The sequence below is a fragment of the Hippocampus bargibanti genome, linkage group LG02 (assembly GCF_051943395.1).
Source record: "Hippocampus bargibanti isolate YZ-2025 linkage group LG02, ASM5194339v1, whole genome shotgun sequence".
In the NCBI taxonomy this organism is placed as follows: domain Eukaryota; kingdom Metazoa; phylum Chordata; class Actinopteri; order Syngnathiformes; family Syngnathidae; genus Hippocampus; species Hippocampus bargibanti.
Window position 1 is genome coordinate 26486967 of NC_142735.1, and position 22826 is coordinate 26509792.

The 22826-nt window shown below is 43.0% G+C and overlaps 1 protein-coding gene across 1 annotated transcript in view; it reads left to right on the forward strand.

Annotated features, from left to right (window-relative positions):
* Positions 1-1333: 1333 nt before the first annotated feature.
* The window catches only part of fgf11a (fibroblast growth factor 11a), a 39469-nt gene continuing 17976 nt past the window's right edge, over positions 1334-22826 (forward strand). Inside the window, exon 1 of the mRNA XM_088990539.1 lies at positions 1334-4693. Coding sequence (XP_088846665.1) covers positions 4501-4693 — 193 coding nt within the window. The 5' untranslated portion in view covers positions 1334-4500. The remainder of the gene's footprint in view (positions 4694-22826) is intronic.

Here is a 22826-nt window from a genome sequence, read left to right on the forward strand (position 1 = left end):
CAAGATTGGAGGTATGCCCTGGAAAGGAGAGGAATGAAGATCAGTCGCAGCAAGACGGAATATATGTGTGTGAATGAGAGGGATCCAAGTGCAAGAGTGATGCTACAGGGGGAAGAGATAAAGAAGGTGGAGGATTTTAAGTACTTGGGGTCAACTTTCCAGAGTAATGGAGAGTGTGGAAAAGAGGTGAAGAAGCGTGACCGGGCAGGCTGGAGCGGCTGGAGAAAAATGTCAGGTGTGATGTATGATAGAAGAGTTTCAGCTAGGATGAAAGGAAAAGTGTATAAAACAGTGGTGAGACCAGCCATGATGTTTGGACTGGAGACAGTGCCACTGAAGAAAAGACAGGAAGCAGAGCTGGAGGTAGCATAGCTGAAGATGTTGAGGTTTTCTTTGGGAGTGACCAGGTTGGATAGGATCAGGAATGAGTACATTAGAGGGACAACTCATATTAGAGGCTTTGGAGAAAAGTCAGAGAGGCCAGACTGAGATGGTTTGGACATGTCCAGAGGAGAGAGAGCGACTATATTGGGAGAAGGATGCTGAGCCTTGAACTGCCAGGCAGGAGACCGAGAGGAAGACCGAAGAGGAGGTTTATGGATGTGGTCAAAGAGGACATGAAGGTAGCTGGTGTGAGAGAAGAGGATGCACACAAGATAGATGGAGGACATTGATTCGCTGTGGCGACCCCTGAAGGGCAAAGCCGAAAGGAAAAGAAGATTATTATTATTATTAATTATTATTATTATTATTATTATTATTATTATTATTATTATTATTACATATTTTTTTTCTAAAACATTTTTGTGCAGTTGCACAGTTCTCTTCTGAAAAACTTTAGTGCGTGCCAAAATGCACACCATGCAAACATTTCTCCAATGTGAGACAAATAAAGGTTATCTCATCTCTTCATCTCATACATTGTTTTCCCTTTCAACCCCTCCCCTCTTCAATTTGGCCGCTGTAGATTGCAAAGTTCCCCATTGTAGGACTATTCAAGGTGTTCTTATTTTTCATTCTTACTAATCTCTGTAGGGCGGTAGTCGAGTGGTTAGCACACCGGCTTCACAGTGCAGAGGTCGCCGGTTCGCGTACCACCCCTCCCTGTGTGGAGTTTGTATGTTCTCCCCGGACCCGCGTGGGTTTTCTCCGGGTCCTCCGGTTTCCTCCCACACTCCAAAAACATGCATGGCAGGCAGATTGACCACTCCAAATTGTCCCAAGGTGTGAGTGTGAGAGTGACTGTTGTATGTCTTTGTGTGCCCTGCGATTGGCTGGCAACCAATTCAGGGTGTCGCCTGCCTCGTGCCCGAAGACAGCTGAGATAGGCTCCAGCAACCCCCGCGACCCTAATGAGGAATAAGCGGTACGGAAAATGAGATGAGATGAGACTAATCTCTGTCAAGTGTGATTTATTTGTTTGGAGAGGGAAAGGGGGGGACGACAACAGTGATATAAAACCAAATGACCCAGCAAACTAAATGTAAGTCATCTCCCAAGTCAGGAGCAACATACTGAAGAGCGACACTCTAAATCACTGAAAAAGAACCCCCACATCTCTTTCTGCCCCTCTATTCATTTCTTCTCATGTCATCCTCGCTTCATCCAGGACGTTCTTGTCACTGGCCAGGATGTCAGAATCTACATGTTTTGTTTTTTTTCCCAACTCACATAAAATCTGTTGACCTCTCGAATGTATGTCCCTTCCACGTCCTGTCAATAGGTCACAACACACACATTCACGCACACACGCACGCACACACACACACACACACACACAGACACACACACACGCACACACACGCGCGCACACACACACACACACACACGCACACACACACGCACACACACACACACGCGCACACACACACACACACACACACACACACACACACACACACACACACACACACACACACACACACACACACACACACTACACAAGCACGTCAATGCCCCATTTGGCCGTTCCATATTCCACAAACACAACATTCTCGTTCATTTTCACTTTGCTGACAGTCTGCGACACTCAAAGTGTGTCCGACAATCATTTGGCTCCATGATACGCAGCACACAAACGAAAGAAGCTACAAACAGAAGTGAAGTCAGCTCAGAGTCCATTGTACTTTTTTTTCCGCTAGCTCATTTGGGTGAGCTAGCGGCAGGCCAGTGGTTAGCGTGTCTGCCTCGCTTTCAACATTTAGCTTGTATTAGACGTTTACATTCCACCATGATGTCCCTGATCCACTGGTGAAAAGGATGCTGTGATCCTCTCCATGTAACAGAGGGTACAGAAAGTCCTTAAAGGACAACCAACATAACTTTTTTGTTTCCCAACTGACATCAGAAAAACTTGTATAGCATCTAAAATACCCAAAACATGCAGTATGATATTTTAGTCAAATGCAAAACACCAATAAAAATGACTTAAAGTGTGCTGAAACTGCAAAAAAAATGAAACCGGAAGTGGCCAGTTTCAGAAGGTCCCGCCCCCTTTTTCGTGGTGTCACGCCAAGACTTCTTGCCTTGCTCGAGAATCAAAAATATGGCTTCAGATTCGAAGAACATGCTTTCTTGTTACTCATCCTGTTATGAATATGATTCAAATAGTTCTGAAGAGGAAAGCATACATGTTTGCAATCGATTAAAGAATTTATTCCGTGTCATTTTGAGGCAACAGTGGGGGGGGGGGAAATGTCGCACCCAAAAAAGGCAGAAGATGGCGACAAAGCTCCGTGTGGAAATTGGCTCAAAATTTTTGTCACAACACGCAAGGATTCACCATCACGTTATTTATGTTTTCCTTCTAATTTCGCCATCAACACAGATCAACACGAAGTTTTCAGACCAAACAAAGTACCACAAAATGCATTGACATGATTAAAGGACTGCTACGGTGTGTCTTTTCTCAGTCAGGGGCGTTCCTTCAGTGACGTGACGTGAGGACTCGTCACCAACTCAAAAACAAGACTTCCAGAATATTCAGCGCGAGTCTTAAAACGTAAAATATAGCTATATGCGGTGGAATCTTTGTAAAAAACGCTCAGTAGAAGTCATTTGAAGCGATTTTACAAATTATGGATACAACTTGTCTGGAGGCGTCCGTTGTCCTTTGTGTTGTCATATTGCCTTTGTGTTGTCATATTATTTGTTATTTAGTTGTTTTTGTTGTTTTGACTTCAAGATGTATTTTGTTTTTCTTTCTTTCTTTTCCTCTTCCTTTCATCACTGTGCTGCTGTAAAATGTAAATTTCTCCACTGCAAGACGAATAAAAGTAAATCCAATCCAGTCCAAAATCACTAACATCTGGCCCGCAAGTAAAATTGATCCATTGGGCAGTCGCGCTGTTACCTGTGTTTGCTAAGTGCTGCCATCTGGAGGCTCAATTAGGAACAGCAAATTAGTATAGGAGTCTCTTTGCAAAAAAATGGTCACCCCTGCCTTAAGCAGAAAAGAAAACCCAAAACAGTTTTGTTGGGAAATGCAGGCTGACAGTGGGAATGGCAGGGACACTGTTTTCTGTTGGTTAGAGTGATAGAGAGAGCAAAAAAGAGAGAGAGGTGGGAAGCTCCGTCTCTCGGTCACCCCCTCTCTCAGTCTGAGGCATCGTTTTCTTCTGCTCATTAACCACATCCACCCTAAGCAGATCTGACTTCTCCAGTCCAGTGTTGATAGTTCATACCTGCCAGCGAGCGCCTCCCTCTGCTCCCGCACCTCCCTCTCCCCGCGTCTCTCGCTCAATCTCTCTCTCTGTCTCTCTCTCTCTCTCTCTCCATGAGTCTCATTCCACTCATTCATCCCTCATTTTGCCAGCTGCAAGGCAGCGAGCGCGGCTGAAGGACACGGCGCTCCGCCTGCACTCGGTGGAGGGACTTGGAAAGCTCAATCCGACAATGGGGCCATAGATCCCCACAACGCTCCTCTTCCCCAGGGTTCCACTCTTTGAATGTCACCTCTGGAAGAACGCTCGGATGGAGCGCTCACACGTCCGCTCAGGAACGCAGGACGGCATGATGGACTCGGAAAGAGGGAGTCAGTCAGGCAGCGTCCTCCTTTCGAGCTGTATCTTTCGGTCTGATCAGCCTGTGCACTTCTTGGACCGACGTTACCGACGTGTCTGAACGGTGACAGGAGGACTGTTGAGGGTCAATCTAAAGGATTTCGTGACTGGACAAATGGTGGAGTCAAAGTTCGCTGAAGGAAAAAGGGGCTGGATTGGCATAGGACTAATGTATCTATTTGGTTAAGAACATGACCCATCCAAACAAAAGAACGCAAGCGGATCTATTTAGGGCTCACCACATTGGAATCTTTAACAAGCTCCGGCTTCGGCTGGGCAGTTTTTGAGAGCACACCCCTTTCTCGCCCTCCGTCCATTTTCCTCCAGTTCATCGTCCCGAGACAAGCACAGCGCTGTTCCGTCGCCCTGGGTGAACGGGCAGGGGGGTGGCCCGTGGTACCCCCCAACATCTGGGCGCCAGTGGGCCCGCGCTGGCAAGATGGCCGCACTTGCCAGCTCCCTCATTCGGCAGCGTCGGGAGGTCAAGGACCCGCAGACCAACCGCCAGATTGCCAGCAAGCGAAAGCCGTGCCCCAAAAGCAACAAGTCACTCTGCCAGAAGCAAATCCTCATTTTGATATCCAAGGTCCGATTATGCGGCAGTCGCGGGAGAAAAATGGAAAAAAGACCAGGTGAGCTCCACTTTTTAAACGCTGCTTCTCCTTCTGCTCCACGTCTGCCGGTTTCCCACTGCTGCTGGTTTCAGGCCAGATGTCAAAATAATCCTGAGTGCAGAGGACATCCATGCTGTAATTTCCAGTCCAGATCTTAATCCCAATCTGGGAATCCATCCAGCCTATCTTTCTATTGGCTGCAGACAAACCAGGATGGGATAATTTCCTGTCTCTGCCACAAATCCACTGTCACAGTGTGTGCTTTGCATGCCCGTTGGTTCGGATCAATAAGAAAGCAATATCGTGACAGTTCCGCTCGAGAGGTGAGTAACACGTGACCTCAGGGGCCTCCTTTGTGATCCCCGCAGGCACAAAATCTTGCGCATTAACATGGTAATTGCAACAATCAGCCACTCAAGCTCAAGAAGCTAAATTTCTCATTTTCAAAATCTCCACCCAAGAGAGATTTTCAATGGAACTTGGTCGAGACCAAAGGAGACTAAAAGAGAATTGAAAGATTATGGCCAAGTGAGACATGTGACGCTAATGCTAATTGGTGCCCACCAAGCACCGCTGGACACTTTGTATGGCAAAGTGAGAGCATCTTGTCTGGGTAAAATAGAGGTCAAGTTTAGATCTTAGCGCCCTCACAGTAAGGGAGTCGGCTGATTGAATTTTATTTCAGGCTGGCGAAACAAGAAGAAGAAATGAATCATTCTGACAAAAATACATTGAACACTTTCAGCAGACTGCAGCGGACAGCTTGTCGTGTTCGCGTGTAACAGGGTTCCTGAAAGGGTTAAGTAGACTATGAACAGCCAGGTTGTTTTACCAGTCGGCAGATGAGGGGTAGCCCAACCCCAAATCCACATACATACAATACAATACAATACATTATAAGTTATATAACACTTTAACAACAGTTAAAGCTATAATAAAGCGCTTAACACAGACAACTGTCATATAAAGGAAATCCAGTCGTCACAAAGATAGTAGAAAGCACCAGGGAATAAAACCAAGATCAAGTTGTCATCATGCTGAGTCGAATGACGGGTTTTCAAGATGGGGGGGGCTTGATGAATGTTCAGTGGCAGGTCATTCCTAAGAGTGGGACCATCAACGAAAACCATCCCCTCTGAGGCTCCGTTGGGTTTTTGGCACATCTAATAATGTCTGCTCAGCAGACCTGAGGCGCCGCGAAGGTGTGTAGGGGTGGATGAGCTCGTAGAGGTAAGGAGGAGAATGGCCGTTTAAAGATTTGAAGACAAATAATAAGATCTAGAAAATAACTCTAAAATGTTTCGGCAGCCAGAGTAGGAGAGTTACTGTATGTGCTCCCTCTTACGAGTACCAGTCAAGAGGCGAGCAGCAGCAGCATTCTGGACCAGCTGGAGACGCTTATATGTATTTCAAGGTCACAAATGAGCATATTGTACTGTATGTCAATGTCGTGATGAATATTCTTGGTCTTTCCGATGAGGTGTGACTGCGGCTGTTATGCGGCCGCGTCTGTGCGAGGGTTCACGGCGATGATGACGCGGGCAACCTCTCACGGCAAGCAAGCATCTGCACTGGCTTGCGTGATTACACTCGTAAAATATGTGGGACAGGTCGCAGCAGCGCGGGGAGGGAAGCGGAGACATCGAGCCATTGTTGTGGTGAGCGTCGCCATCGGGGCTTTTCGCACGCTGATGGATTTATTATGGTAACGTGGGGACTTGAGTGAGGAGGCTGAGGTTGGAGAACCATTATCAGGGTGACCGTTTCACTGATGGGGTCCGTGTTAAGTACCACGTGTGACAATGTGCATCTTCATCATTCCTTCAAGGAGTTTGCGCATGCATGCGGCCGAGACACTGCGGTGACCTCCTGTCGCTCGACGCCCGAGCCCGAGGCTGCGCCTGACCTTTTTTCAAGGCTGCTGAACGGCAGCTGGATGACATCAGAATCAATGTGGATGTCATCGGCTGTTTCTAAAATTTTGTTTGTGTTGTGTGGAGGGTTTGTTTTGCAGCTAAAGCCCGCCTACTTTCACGTCACTGCCTCAGAAAGGTTTGGCCAGACGTTATTTCGCCAAAGGCTGTTTCAGGTTGGCGGTGCGTGATGCCCGAAAACGCTAGTGGGCCAAGTTACTTGCTCAAGGGCCACATTTTATTTTTGGGCCACCTCTGAGATCAATAATAATAATAATAATAATAATAAATAATAATAATAATCAATTGAAATGATGATATGAACTGTAGATGTGTCTGAATTTACAACAGTAATAATAAATGAAAGGATACTTTGGCTAAAAATAATATAACATGAATTTAACTCATATTTGGTTCTTTTAACACATCTTCGGTTATTCTAACCGCTTTATTAATGGTATGTATTTTTAAGTAACAGTACTACTACGACTACCACCACTACTACTACTATTACGACTACTACTATGACTATTAATCGGAATTGTAATAACAATCCTCACAATAATGAGAGCAACAATTCAAGAAATGTTTGAATATATTCCTCTACATATAATCTAATTATATTCATTATTAAAAAAACAATTACAAGTATTTTTTTCAAATATATCCAATACCAGACTTGGTTTAATGTGTTTTTATCATTATTATTATTATTATTATTATTATTATTATTATTATTATTATTATTATTACATCTTAAAATGTTATTATTGCTTAAAATAAACCAGTGTGTTAAATGAAAGCCAAAAATTAATAATATACAATACAACAATATTATATCCATAAAAAATAATTTAAACCAACTCTATGTTCTAAAATAATTTCCTTGTGACAACCTCATATTTTAGCCATCCATTTTCTGACCTGTGTATCTTGTGTGGTCATATTTTAATAAAACAAATAAAACCCCACTTAAAACCTGCACTTTTTCTCTAGTGATTCAAAATAAATGATGCTATGAGATGAATGCACACAGAGTCACAAAAAAATGCCTCGAAATAACAAATCTGCAGGGTGGAGCCGACTTTGCCCATTTTCACCTTAACTTTCAATGCCCCGTGAGTGATGGATGCGTGCGGGTGGGCCATGCAATGGCGTCCCGGCTTGACCCACATACCTTCCCTTGTTACGCAAGTAACCGCGCAATCCCAAGGTCGACTTGACCCGCACGGCCTCTCTAATGAAGTCCCGAACGCCACATGCCCAAGGCAAAATGCGGATTTGACATCAGCAGGCCGATGTGCTTGCACAAACGATGAGATGGCGTGATAATTGAGGGTACGAGGAGAGATAATGTCCCCAACTTGTGCCCGTACGCTCGCGCGTCCGATATGATCTAATGAGGACGTTAAGCCGCCTCTTGGATATCAAAGCCAAACCAAAATAACTCGCGTTGTCCTCCGAAGTCGCCATGCATCTATCGTTAACGCGCGCCGGTCAGTTAAGAATGCGCAGCTGCGTTTACTTGCTCCGACGGGACCACTCCGGACAGCAGGCGGTCTTGTTTGTTCATGTTTCATCTCAAGGACGTGGGGCCTGCTGCCCTCCCCGCCATGTTTTTTTTTCTGGCTAAATACTTTCGTTTTGGGCCACAGATTCTGCAGCTATTGTGTTGCTGTGTCGAATCGTGGCGGCGCCATTGTGAACGGATCAGTTGCAAAACAGCATGGCGATGTTGCTCTTGTGATTCACTTACTGAATGAAACAGCATCCGTGTTGGAAAAATGACGACCACGGCATTACGTTGTGTTAACATACTCCTCTGTCTTGTTATAAGCTGTTAAAAGTTGATGAAAATATTTTGTGCCGGTGATGATGAACGCGCCTGCCCCTCCAAAGTCTTCTGGCTTCTTGATTGATGGTTTGTTTTGCCGCACAATGTTTTGAAGGTAGCGGCCCTGGAGTGTATCAATCATCATTATTAGATCAACTATTCCCGCTACTTTTTCCAGCCCTAACCTCCACCAAAAACACACTTTATGCCACAATTTACAGAGAACTAAGTGCATTTCAGACTCCTACAGCTAGATTTTTCTTTTGACCCCCCCCTTTCAATTTCCCCAATTAACTCATTCACTGCCTGACAATGTGCAAAAATGTGTCCACTCCAGTGCCAGGGCTTTTGTCGTTGGCACTCAAATTCCAGGACCCACAGAATATTGTGTTTTAGGACTACATAAACATTCAATGAAATGTAAGAAACCTTACTTTCTTCATACGTCAGAAAAAAAGTAGATTCTTAAGTTTGATGGGTTTGGAGTTATCTGAGCTTGAAATGAGGGCAGCTGTCCAAAATACATACATATTGGTTTATATAGTGCTTTAGTAAGAACTGAAGCTGGAACAAAGCACTAACATGGAAAAAAGGGGAATGCTACCCCCAGGTGGAAGGGAAAAACATTGCCAGAGGTCTGGCCAGTGTTTTATCGGCACCCAAGCAAGAAAAAAACCAAACCGGGACTAATTTGGGGTTGGCGCGCTGTGTCATATTTTCAATTGCCGAATAAATTCATGAATGGCAGTGAATGAGTTAAAGGCTTTCTGATTTTCATTCTTATTCTGATGGCAGAATATGTACAGTTAGGCCCGAAAATATTTGGACAGGCACAATTTCCACAAGTTGAGCTCAACTTGCAACCACACTGGAATTTAAATGAAATATTTTAACCAAAATGGAAGTGGAGACTGTAAGGTTTAATTCAAATGGTTGGATAACAACATCTGACAGAAAATGAAGGAATTGTGTATCTACAGTAGTTGTTTTCTGAACATGTCATATTTTAGGGGCTCAAAAGTAATTGCACAATTAAGTGTAATCTCACCAAAAAGGTTTGTTTTCAATATTATATTGCAAATCGTTTCGAGGCAATCACCACCTGAAGTCTGGAACCTATGGACAAAAGCAAATGCTGGCTTTCCCCCCTCCTTGATGCTTTACCAGGCCTTTATAGCCTCAGCCCTGAGTTGTTGCTTGTTTATGGGTCTTTCCGCCTTAAACCTTGTCTTGAGCAAGTGAAAGTCATGCTCAGTTGGGTTGACATCAGGAAACTGACTTGGCCATTCCGGTTCTTTGCCTTCATAAACTCCTGGGTTGCTTTTGCTGCATATTTTGGGTCTCTGTCCATCTGCACTGTGAAGCGCCGTCCGATTAATTCTGCAGCACTTGGATGAATCTGAACAGAAAGTACATCCCTGTATAGTTCAGAATTCATTCAGCTACTTTTATCTGTTGTAATGTCATGCCCCTGGAAGCTGGCTCCACCATGTTTCATAGATGATGTGGTATGCTTTGGATAATATGCTGTTCCCTTTTTTCTCCAAACATTCTTTATTCCATCATTCTGGTACAGGTTTATGTTTGTCTCATCTGTCCATAGAACACTTTTCCAGAAGTGGGGTGGCTTGTTGAGGTGTTTTTTTTTGGCAAGTCAAGTCTGGCCAGTCTATTTTTGGGACTGACGAATGGCTTGCACCAAGGGGTGAACCTTCTGTATTTACTTTCATGAAGTCTAGTAGACTTAGAGAAAGATTCACCAACTTCATGGAGACTGTTCTTCACTTCAGTGGATGTTGTAAATATTTTTTTCTTTCCCATGTATTCGACGATCATCCGTCGCTGTTGTCTAGAATGTACCAAACTATTGATTTGGCTTTACCAAGCATTCCAGCTATCTCTCTTACGAATTTCTCCTTATTTTTTAGTCTCGGGATCTTCTGCTTCACCTCCTTTGAGAGCTCCTTTGATCGCAATATGTGTGGTCACAACAACAGCTTCCAAATGCAAAATCATACATCTACAATCAACTACAGACCTTTTCACTACTTAATTGATGGGAGGCACACAACAAGGGGGGGTTTCTAGGTCAATTACAGTCCTCTGAGTCAATTGTTCAATTACTTTTGGTCCCTTTAAAATGGGGTATAAAGAGCGTAAAGGGCTATAATTGTGGATGTGTATATGTTTTTGTCATTTGTCATCTGGTTAGGAAGTGTTCTTCGTAACAAATGGTGGGCACCATTGAATTTGCCCACCCCAGCTCTTGTTCATGACAAAAGAAAAGAAATCTGAAAACAGTACAGGAAGGCAAGATTTGGCCATTTGACATTAAAAATATTGCAGTTTGCAGAAAAATAGGACAGTGTAAACGTATTGTAATGACCTGCTAATCCACTTCTTAGTCGCTTTAACTCTTCTCTGGCTCATTTTTGACGATCCATACTGATCTAGATCTTAACCTGACGCGTCGGCTCAAATCCGCAACCTGGCATGTTGAGTACAAACAGTGATGACAGTTGGAGATCAGGATCATAAAGTCCGCATGAGCATTTTCCGGGCAATCAATTTGCCACATGGTTTGCGCGCAGAAGAGGCGCGAGGTCACATGGCGGCGCCGCTTGACGGTAACGCGCGCACATCAACTCGAGTGTATGTCAACACGCAGCGGGTGGTCACCAGCCAGACTTTGTCCCTGAACAGCCTGACACCGTCCGGAATCATGAAGTCATCTTTGGCTGCTCGGGTGCGTGTTTACCTCCCTCTCAACCCGACGCACGCCACCCTGTCACTCATCATCTTGCCAGAATAAATTGTCTCGAGCAGAAGTGACTGTGTGCCTGCTGGTGGACGTGTTCATTTACTTTGATCACACGCGAGATTGTGACACCCAAGCGTGGTGTCGGATTTGCTGACAGCTGGCGCGCTCTGACTGATGCCCAAGTGGATCCGCAGCATTTTAGAAGGTGCTTATGACACAATGGCACAATAAAAAACAGGCACGGGCACCCAAATCGCATTGCGACGTCTTTAACCGTCCTGCTTTGCCTTCATCAGCCTTCCACTTTGATGGCCCCCTCGCCGACCCCCCTTGTCTTTCCTTCCCAGAGGAACTTTTTAAAACATGCACGCATGCATCTCCGCTCTGAAAGCGCGGCTGCCAAGTGAATACGAGCATCGCGCTGAATAATGGAGATCCGCTGTAGGCGCTTGTTGGAGCGCTTTCGACGTGTAGCGCTGTCGATTCAGGACCTTGGGGCGATTAGTTGAGGTAAGGAAGATAAGTTAAGATGAGATAAGAAAAATTTGGTTTGTCTCACAATGGAGAGAAATTTCCCAATTTGGACTGTACGTCTGTGTAAGCTCTCAGTCGTACAGGAGTGGTCCATCGATGAGAAGGTTTCTTCAGCCGTCATCTGTACAAAAGTTTTGTACAGATTTGTACAGATTTTGTACAGATGACGGCGGAAGAAACCTTCTCATCGATGGACCACTCCTGTACGACTGAGAGCTTACACAGACGTACAGTCCAGATTGCATTCGGAAAGCCATGTGCATAAACACTTTTTAAAAACTGACATGAATAATACTAAATAAATAACCAAATAAATAAATAGATAGATAGATAGATAGATAGATAGATAGATAGATAGATAGATAGATAGATAGATAGATAGATAGATAGATAGATAGATAGATAGATAGATAGATAGATAGATAGATAGATAGATAGATAAATATAGTTCTTCCCCTCCGATGCATCTTCAACACATTTTAACATATTTAGTTGTGCAAAACAATAGGTAACATAGAAACAGATAAATTACAGACAGATAACATAAAAAACTCGTGCATATATTCTTTAAACTCAGTAAAAAAATACATCTCTGGAGCATCTGTTCTTACTCTTAATTTTATTCATTTATTCATATTTATTGATCCATCCATCCATCCGTCCATCCATCCATCCATCCATCCATCCATCCATCCATCCATCCATCCATCCATCCATTTGTTTGTTTTTGTTGTGTATATGGAGGTGACGTGGGTCTTTAAAGATGAGCATTATTTTTTGCTTCTATTTGGGATATGTGAAGACATGAAAAAAACAATTTGTGCTAACCACATTCCTCAATAATTCCACAAGGCCAAACTACATGTGTTTATTCAAATTCTTTCCACTAATATTTTTTTTCTTTTGATTTTCTTTGTATCTGTCATATTTTGTTCGTTTCAACAAATACCCTTTTTTATCCTACACCGCCACCCGGTGGCCAAGACTGGGATAGTGAAGGATCAGCACAATACAACGAAATGTAGCATGAACTCACAACGTACAAACAAAACAATTCTTTACATTCTCTTTTCATTGAGTATCGAATACCAACAAATGCTTTTTTCAATTAACAAAATGTTTTCTTTATATTTTATACAGCAATCAAAACATTGGCATACAGTAACTACAACACAACACAACATAAATTTTATGCAACAATTTTGTGATGGAACATGATATTTGGGCAAAGCCTGTGCTTTTCATATCTCATTTAATATCTCAACCGAAACCACTAAATTCTCTCGGCTCAATATATTCTTTGGTATGTTGTGCTCCACGATGGCCAAGCGCACAGGTGTGTGATACGCCCTTCACTCAACAAACTGTAGCAGCTGCACGCACACGGGAAATATTGTTGATGCTTTCGCTCAAGCGTTTGTTAGCGTGCAGAGCGAAGACGGTACAAATTCTTCCAAAACTTGCTCCGCACCCCTTAAATTATCCAGCATGCAATTAGAGGTGAGGAGAAAGCGGACGAGGGGAATGAAGATGTTCCTCCATTAAGCTCTGCGTTGGCGAGAAGGAGGCTGAACTGAGAGATATTGCGAAACCGCTTGATGACATCACATTCGATTGACGGACGGATCTGCGGATCATTCTTTCCCTCGGTCAAACCAGGCGGCATTTTGGCTTTATTGACTGTTTTTGAATTGGGACGCCTCAAGCTGCCTCCTCACTTCGCCCATCCTTCCCCAAGCCTCGGATGCTGACACTAGGCAAAGGTCACACGTTGGATGGGAAGACAAAAATCTCACACCTACATGGCGCATTTTGAGTCTTGCCGTGTGCGTAAATACAAATATAAACATACATATTCATGTTTCGCGAGTTTCAAGTGATTTGCAGGCCATGCGTGGCAATGGTAGTGGGGCAGGGGGGTGAAGCATGAAAACTTTCATCATGGCCACTCAAAGGTTGAACAGAAAAATAAGTTTTTCTCTTGATGACGTTTTGTAGTGCGGAGGCTCAAAAAAACATATTGATGGTCATTTTTTTAACTGAAGTATTGAACCCAGCACCCGAGGAGTGATGCTCTCCGCAGTGCTGACCTTACCGCCGACAGAGACATTAGCAACAGAGGCACCCAAGGTGGAAAGGAAGGGAGATCCATCTTGGCCAGATGGGCCGATAGCGAGGAGAAAGCAAGAGCTTAAAAAAGCAGTCACAAAGTAGCAAGGGGGAGATAGCGGCGATAGGGAGAAACCGCAAGTTAAGCGGGCCGAGAGAGGAGGTAAAAATGAGTCAGCAGTAGGATGGAGATAGCGGAAAAGTCCACTTTAGCGAAGGAAGCCTCACGCAAAATCTGATTTCCAGGCAAAAGAGATTGATTGATGTGGAGTTTCTGGCATCTGCCGTTTATTGGGAGCTTCAGCCAAGTCCAGCTGACTTCAGGCAGTTGGCCAGGGACACCCTGAAGCAGTTGCCAGCCAATCACAAGATACACAGAGACGAACAACCATCCCTGTTTTAGAGTTTCAGACCATGTTTTTTGGAGTCTTCAATCAGCCTGCCTTACATGTTTTAGGAATACGGGGGTTTGGGGTCAAAACCGGAGACAGGAGAGAAAACCGACCCAGACACAAAAAAAACATGCAAACTCCAACACAGGAAGCCCAGAGCCGGAATCGAACACAGTGCAGAGGTGCGGGACCTCTGCACTCCGAGGCCGACATGCTAACCAGTTATCCACTATGCCGAAATAGATGGATAGATACAAGTTAAGTCTCCTGATTTGCTCGGGAGACTCCAGATTTTGACCACAATACTGACTTTATAAAGCAACTATTAATAATAATAATAATACATTTTTTTTCAAGCGCCTTTCAAAACACCCAAGGACACTTTACAATAAAAACAATAAAACAAAGCACATAACAATAAAACCATAAGTAAAATGATACATAATAAAATAGCAGATAGAACTATACATTGAAAGCAATTTTAAACAAGTGGGTTTTGAGGTGAGCCTTGAAAATAGGGAGGGAGTCAATATTGCGGATGTTGGGTGGAAGAGAATTCCAGAGTTTGGGAGCAGAGCGGCTGAAAGCTCTGCAACCCATCGACACAATTATTGACACAATACATACAGTTTCTTTTGTGAAAACGCATGAACGCATTTTTGTGTTTTGTTTACTTCTAATTTACACTATTGTAACGCTCACATTATTTTAACACGCACCATAGAGTCACAAGTGTGAAAATCTCCCGATTTATGATTTCTGAAACTTAACATGTATGAGATATGGATGTTGATGTAGTCCTTCTCGACTATATATATATATATATATATATATATATATATATATATATATATATATATATATATATATATATATATATATATATATATATATATATATATATATATATATATATATATACAGTAAAGTCCCGTTATATCGATATCGGATATATCGATAGTCCCGGTTATATCAATACTATTTCTATGCACGCACGGAGAAAATTACATGCAAACAGGGTCGGATATAGCGATAGTCCCGGTTATATCAATACTATTTCTATGCACGCACGGAGAAAATTACATGCAAACAGGGTCGGATATAGCGATAGTCCCGGTTATATCGATATTTTTTCGGACTCCCTTGAGTATCGATATAACGAGACTTTACTGTATATATATATTTAAGTGGGTAATTGTTGTTGTGTGGAATGAAATAGGAATTAGTGATTTGGTGGTAGAAGGACTTAAAAAAGTACAGTACTAGTAAATGTTTTTAAGTGTGATTATTTATGTCTTTTTTTGTTTATTTATTTTATTAGTTCAAAATAATATTAATAATAATGAATAGTAATAGATGTAATAATAATAGTAACTATTATTATAATATATATATATATATATATATATATATATATATATATATATATATATATATATATATATATATATATATATATATATATATATATATATTATTATTATTATTATTATTATTATTATTATTATTATTATTATTGAGATGTGATGAACTAACCTTTATTCGTCTCACATTGAAGAATTTCTCAATGCTCAGCAGCAAAGTGATTGGGGGAAGAGGAAAGGAAAAAGAATAAGTAGAAAAAAATATAGGAGCTGGTGTAAAGTCAGCCTTCTTTCGCTGCACCATCTATCAGTCAAAAATTATTATTATATAATTGTTCTTGTTGTTGCTATGTGTTATTATTATTATTATTATTATTATTGTGGTTTTTGTTGTTGGGATTTTATTGAATCTGGGAAAAATTTACAGGATACACCTTTGTAGTAAAACTAATTCAGACACCCTGTCAGCGTTTCAAAAAATAACCCAAAAAAAACAAATATTCAGACAGTATTTCACCATAAGTCTCAGTTTTCGTGTGTCACTTTGAACTTTGGTCCAATATTATATAAGAAGGAAATGATGTAACTGCCCAATGCCGGCGTGACTGCAACGCTCAGGCTACAGATACGGTGGTTTCAAATATTCACGACTTCTCTCAACTGCGCCCTTCAACACACACCCTCGCACACACGCCCTCGGGGTCATGCGGTGGTTTCCTGCGGAATCATGCATGTAAGATTCATGTCGTTGAGGGAAGGCCGGGGAACGGGGAACACCAGTGCAAGCGCACGGCAAGGACAGAAAGCGAGTTGGGAGCTGACAAGCGATTGCGCGGGAGCGAGGTTTGCGTGCTACCAGCGGCGCAGGGAACACCCGGGAAATATCGGGATGAGCATTTGCTTGCACACCGCCGAGGGGTTTTGAGTGTGAGCGCAGTTGGTTGTTTGTCTATGTGCGCCATGTGATTGGCTGGCAACAAGTTCAGGGTGTCCTCCACTACTGCTCAATGGCAGCTGGGTTGGTCTCCAGCACCTCCTATGATTCTTGTAACAATAAAGCAAATCAGAAAATGAATGGACGGATCATAGAAAGACTGGAGAGGATTTCATTACAACAACTGTCACTTTTCGACCAGATGAAAACTACCAATGGAAGTGGAGAAATTCACATTTTTAAGCTTGTAATACAGTCGTTGTTTTGAATTGTCAGCAAAAGAAAATAAAATATACGCCGCCCTCTCTGTGCCGGTGATAAAATGTTATCTAGCTTCAAAACAACATCCAGTATACCAAATTAGAAAAAAAAAAATACAATTACATATTTGTCCCACGGGTATCAAGTTTGACATCTATAAGGCGTTGTTGCATGGTTTGAATGAAGCAGGGTCAGACCGGAGGAGAAATTCTCTGCAAATCAGTTTAATTAAAGAGTAGCGATGCGAGAGATTGTAGCAGGAGCCTATGGTGCAAAGGATATGATTACACAGGCAAGCACACACAGATTGTGGAGACAAAAAAGAAACATGCTAAAAAATTCTGCCGTGAGATTTTTCAGTAGGGTTGGGAGGTGGGGGTTAGAAGTTGTTTCCCAGATGTGCTCCCACCTGGAGCAAGGTGGCGTTAAGCGGGTACTTGATACAGTCTGAATGGAACATGTTTCGCATTGTGAACCGCATCGCATTCTTGGAGTTCAATGACTTAAAAAAAACAACAACAACAAATCTAGGCAATTCATAGTTATGTCTTATTATTTTATGTTAAATGTTCCAGAGAGCAATTTTGTTTCAGTTGCACCCGTTGCAAAAAGCACAGCATAAATATAAAATCCATAACTAAATTGCTTTGCCCAAGTTTTGGCTCGCTAGCTAGCCATGCTTCACACTGTCTTGCTTCGGCTCCTCGAAGTCAATTATCCTCAACTCCGCAGTGGTTACGCCTTTGACAAGTGTTTGTTATCACTAAAGGACGATGAGAAGTAAAAAATATATAAACAAATCAATAAAAAAGCCATGCCAATTTCTATGCTAACATGAAATATAGAGCAGCGTTTTACACAGTCCTGGTATGGCCTTCACAACGGCAAACGAGTTACATTTCTGACAAGTATTTGTTCTCACAAAAGAAAGATGGGGAGAAATAAAGAATAAATCAATCAAGAAAAATATGCTAATTGCTAAGCTAACATCAATGGACATTTAGGACGGCAGAAAAAATCATTGGCACTCTCGAGGACTTGCACACTGCAAGAATCAAAACAAGGGCGTCCTATTGGACCCTCTGCACCCTGCCCATCACCTTTTCCAGCTAATCCCCTCAGGCAGGCGCTACCGATCCATGCGCACCAAATCCGGCAGACATTTAAAGAGCTTCAAATATAACTGTATAGTGCCTCTTTGCAATTTTTTATGATACTAGTGCAGCGTGTTCTCCCGGAGACAAATTCCTTGTGTCTTCTACATACTTGTCAATAAAGATTATTCAGATTCTGATGAAAAATACACCAGCACTTTTACTAATTATCCAATAATTAAATGTGACGTACTAAAACATTTTTTAACCCTCCACAAAATAAAACTAATTTTATACCGTCCCGTGCATATGTTTCCCAATGACGCAAATCAACGATGACACAATTTGCATGTCACGAGTGAAGTCAATAGGACATGCAAAATTAATGTAAAGAAAATAAGGGACGTTCCCAAAAAAAAGGAAGAAAAATTAAGACAAATGAGCAAATATCTTCATCGCGCAATCTAATAAGTGCTTAATAAAACATAGTGGGGCCATGAGATGCAACATGGCTGACATTTGCGGCGGTTTGACTGATGGACTCGGCACATCACTCATCAGAAATGGCAGCCGGTGTTCACTTTACAAATGAAAGGGATCTGACCTGCGGCAAAATTAGCAACAACAACAAAATGACCAAAAAAAAAGTTCTCGTTAGGCCTGTCTTAATTGCCTCATTTGGGAGGGGGGAGAGAAAGTGTCGCTTATTTTTTGACTCCTGACGCTCATTAAGACTGAATTGTTACTCTCCTGCGTCTGTGTGTGCATGCGTGTGTGTGTGTGTGTGTGTGTGTGCGCGCGTGTGTGTGTGTGTGTGTGTGTGTGTGTGTGTGTGTGTGTGTGTGTGTGTGTGTGTGTGTGTGTGTGTGTGTGTGTGTGTGTGTGTGTGTGTGTGTGTGTGTGTGTGTGTGTGCATGCGCGCGTGTGTGTGCATGCGCGCGTGCGTGTGTGTGCGTGTGTGTGCGTGTGTAGCCTGATTAGCATTGTGAGCATGTTCCACAGCTGTGACATCTGAGAGAGGCCATGACAGAGCAAGCATGGAGAAGAATGAGAGAGGATGTGCGTATGTGAATGTGTATGTGAGAGAGAGAGAAAGAAAGAGAGAGAGAGAGAGAGAGAGAGAGAGAGAGAGAGAGAGAGAGAGAGAGAGAGAGAGAGAGAGAGAGAGAGAGAGAGAGAGAGAGAGAGAGAGAGAAACATGAAGGAGGAAAAGTGCTGGCTCAGCATTGTGTTATGCAGGGTAGACCAGGAAGGAGAAGAGAGGCGGGAGGTGAGCGACGTGTGCACTCAGCAGCCAAAACATGAGGTACAATCGCAGTCTCATTCTCTACGTCAAAGAGCTCTTCAAAAAAGTGGCATCTCATATCTTTCATATCAGCAAAATCCCTGTGTAACTCCAAATTTTATTCATGAAAAAAATGCAGGTTGTTTGACCAGATTAAAAATTAAATACAAATGTGTTCTCAAAGTTAGAAGTTCGATAAGATTTGCTACATGTTTCGTCTTGCGTGTTTTTGAATGACCATTATGTCACGGTTTTCCAGTCAGATGTTTCATAGGGTCATGATTCAACCCTGCTGTGAGTTTTTAATGACATGCTAATTACAGTGGAGATATGTGTGTTGTTTTGTTGGACCAAACAGCAGTGATTGATACTGTGGAGCACGGAATTTTGTTGGCTGCAGATCCTGTCTGGCAGGCAGGACCTTTGATGTTAGCCTTGGTTCTCTAAGTGTCCACTGGTTTATGGTGTCTGAGAGAGTTCATTCAATTTTAGCACCTTTGCTGGTTGTATTGTATTTGCTGTCCCTGGCTTTCATCTTAAGAACGTATGATATTTCCATTCACTGCTGTGCGAAAAGGACACTTTCACTGTGGGGCTACTTTTATCCTGTGAGGAAGAAATTAAAGCCTGGAAACCACGAAACGTCTTCAACTTGAACAAAAAGAAAGTTATTGTGTTTGGTTCCAGGGGCCCTTGGACATCTCACCTCCATTTTTTTCGGCGAAAAGTCCCTCTCTTTGGAATGTAAATCAAGTTCCCCCTCTACTCTCCTCATCTTTCAACTTCATTTTAGCTGAGTTGAGCTGAGTGTCCATCCATCCATCCATTTTCCGTACCACTTCTTCCTCATTAGAGTTGTGGGGGTGCTGGAGCTCCCCCACGACTCTAATCGCAGCCGTCTTTGGGCACTAGGCGGGGTACCAGCGAATTGCAGGGCACACAAAGACAAACAACCACTCGCTCTCACACCAAGGGACAATTTTTGAGTTTTCAATTAGCACTTGGAATGTTGGAGGAAACCGGAGGACTCAGAGAAAACTCCACACAGAGAAGCCGGACCGGGTCTTGAACTCACGACCTCTGCACTGTGAAGTCGGCGTGCTAACCACTCAACTATCGGGTCGCCTGAGCTGACTGTTTCTTCCGAAATTAGTCATTACCCAAAGAGTGAAAACTCCAGATGATGTCCCCTCTTGGTCTAGAATGAAAGAAAGGGTTATTGTACCATTCTGTCGGCGTCTATTGGACCGGTGACGGATGGACTTTTACACTTCAAGTGTCATCTGGAGAGCATCTATGGATAGGAAATTGGTTTGTATTTGGCCCTTGATGGCTCCTGGAGGAATATTGCCATTCATCTTGGTAGGGGTGTGCACTTAGCATGAAGAGGAGATGTACAACACTGCATTAAACAGCTGAAAGATGGAGGCTTCCAAAGAAGGTGGGGCAGAAAAAAACGATACAGAGAGGAGAGGGGAGAGTTAACTGCGCGTGGGTGGTAATTGTGGTTCCTCTTCATTGACTTCCTCTTCATTACAATGGCGAGGTGATCGATCTCCCCGCACCGCTATCATCATTGCCTTGCTCTCGCACCTCCTCGTCCTTCATCGCCCTTCGCATCCTCGTCCTCGGCTTCATGTCCCTCGTGCCACCTTGCGCAGATATCGTATCCTCCCCTTCGCTAGCCGTTCGGTACTTATCTAATCGCATGCAACTGCCCCAAAATCCATTTTGACTCTATTTGCCCATATCTGCTGCCTCGAAAGAAAAAATGATCTTCAATTTGATTGATGGGAAACCTCTATAGCCCGGCGATAGCTGGAAGGGCAGATCCTGATACGGCATTCGGAGAGTAACGCCGATTCATTGGGCAAGAAACAAGAATGCTGAGCTGTGACCCCTATCCCTCCTCTTCCCCTCAAACCTGACTCAGTGCCAAGTAAACCATTTTGTTGCCTTTTGCAACTTTTGCTTCTGGAAACTGATCAGAAATGTGTCTCAAATTCGGATCTTAGTTCCAGAAGCAAGTTCCTCTGACATTGCATTTGTTATTTAGGCGATTTACACACACCAGACTTCATCGCTCACCCCACCGCTACTCCCACTGCCGTCACCAATGGCTTGATGTACGCCTTTGTCTTCTCTCTCTCATCATGTCTTCTATCTGGCCCTTTATCCCGTCTGCTTATCTTCCTCCCCACATGCACTCTCTGGCGTTTTAGTCTCCAGTGGCTTCTTTTGTCCCACAGACTCGATCATTAAGCCCCATTTTAAAGCTCTGCATCATTCACTCTTTGGGTACAGTTTGACCTCGTGGTCTATATGTTTGCCTTTATCTTTTCAGGAGTTTTTTCAAATGACTTTTGAAATTTCTTGAGTCCATTTACCTTGAGAGGTTTGCTTCAACCGCTTATTAAATTAGCAGTTCTTGACAGTCGGCTTTTCGAGTAATTGGCATAAGTGGGAATCAGACACACGTCTCAAGTCTCAAGCTTCAAGTTTCGCATCCCTTAATGGCGCAAGTAAAAACAATCCAACGCTTAAGTCAAAGTCATTGAGTCTTTTGTTTGCAGCTCAAATCGTGTCACGATTGGAACGCACAACCATTCCAAAACGCAAGGAGACAAATTTTGGAAAGTGTCCTTGCTCACGCTCTGACTGACGAAGATGAATTGCAAATCTAAAAGAATGGCTCCCGGTTCAATGTGTCCATCGTAATCCTATTACAAAGTGGATAAATAACAACATTGTCAAAGACTCCGGGCTGTGGGCATGCAGCTTGCCTTATTTAATTCTTTCAGATATTTTTTTTTTCCACATAAACTTCACCCATTGAATGATCTCCAAAGTCGGCTTGAAGCGAAGTTTGTCTTTTCGCGTGTATTGGGTAACCTCGTAGGTGGCCTCGTACTTTATCGATAATTCGCAAGGACCCCTTAATTGATCACACTAAAAAAAAAACGCTTTTGCCAAAGTGAGGCGGCGGATGATCTCATGGGCATCAAGTACAACACACAGTTTATTTTAAAGCTCCTGGATCACATTCAGTCAAACTGATCTCTCGTCATTCTTTCCTTCAATGTTTTCTGTCACCATGTTTTCTGTCACCATGGCTCAACATGTTCCATCATGTTTACCACTTGATGCCATAAATGCTGAGGGTTGAAATATCAGTGGTTGTAAAATCTATACCATATATCCACAGATTAATAGCCCGGGGCGTATCGTGCTTATGGTGAGAAAACGAGTGAGCGAGCGGGAGAGTGAGAGAGAGAATATTGGAGTCAGTAGGGAGTAACAAGCTTATTAACTGTGGAAGAGAGGCAGGAAGTGGTTTTGTCAGAAGTCGTGGCTGCAGTCAAGCAGGACTTTCTCCAAAAAGCTTCTTTGGTCAACAACGTTGACCTTTGCGACAGCAACGGCGGTGAAAAACAGTGGAGGACCAAGTTTGAGTTTTAAAAATACAGAACATCAAAAGGACATGTAGCGTTCCACCCAACATCTAGGAAGCCCTCGCGCATGCGAAGTGCTAGACTACCTGCTCTATCCAACGTATTCGGGAGCAGCATCGTGCGAATACACTCCTCTGCTATTCGCGACAAGCAAGATACCCTTCTCACAAGTGACGCAATCACTGAAGGCAAACAAGTAGTACTGTGAAGCGTTTGAC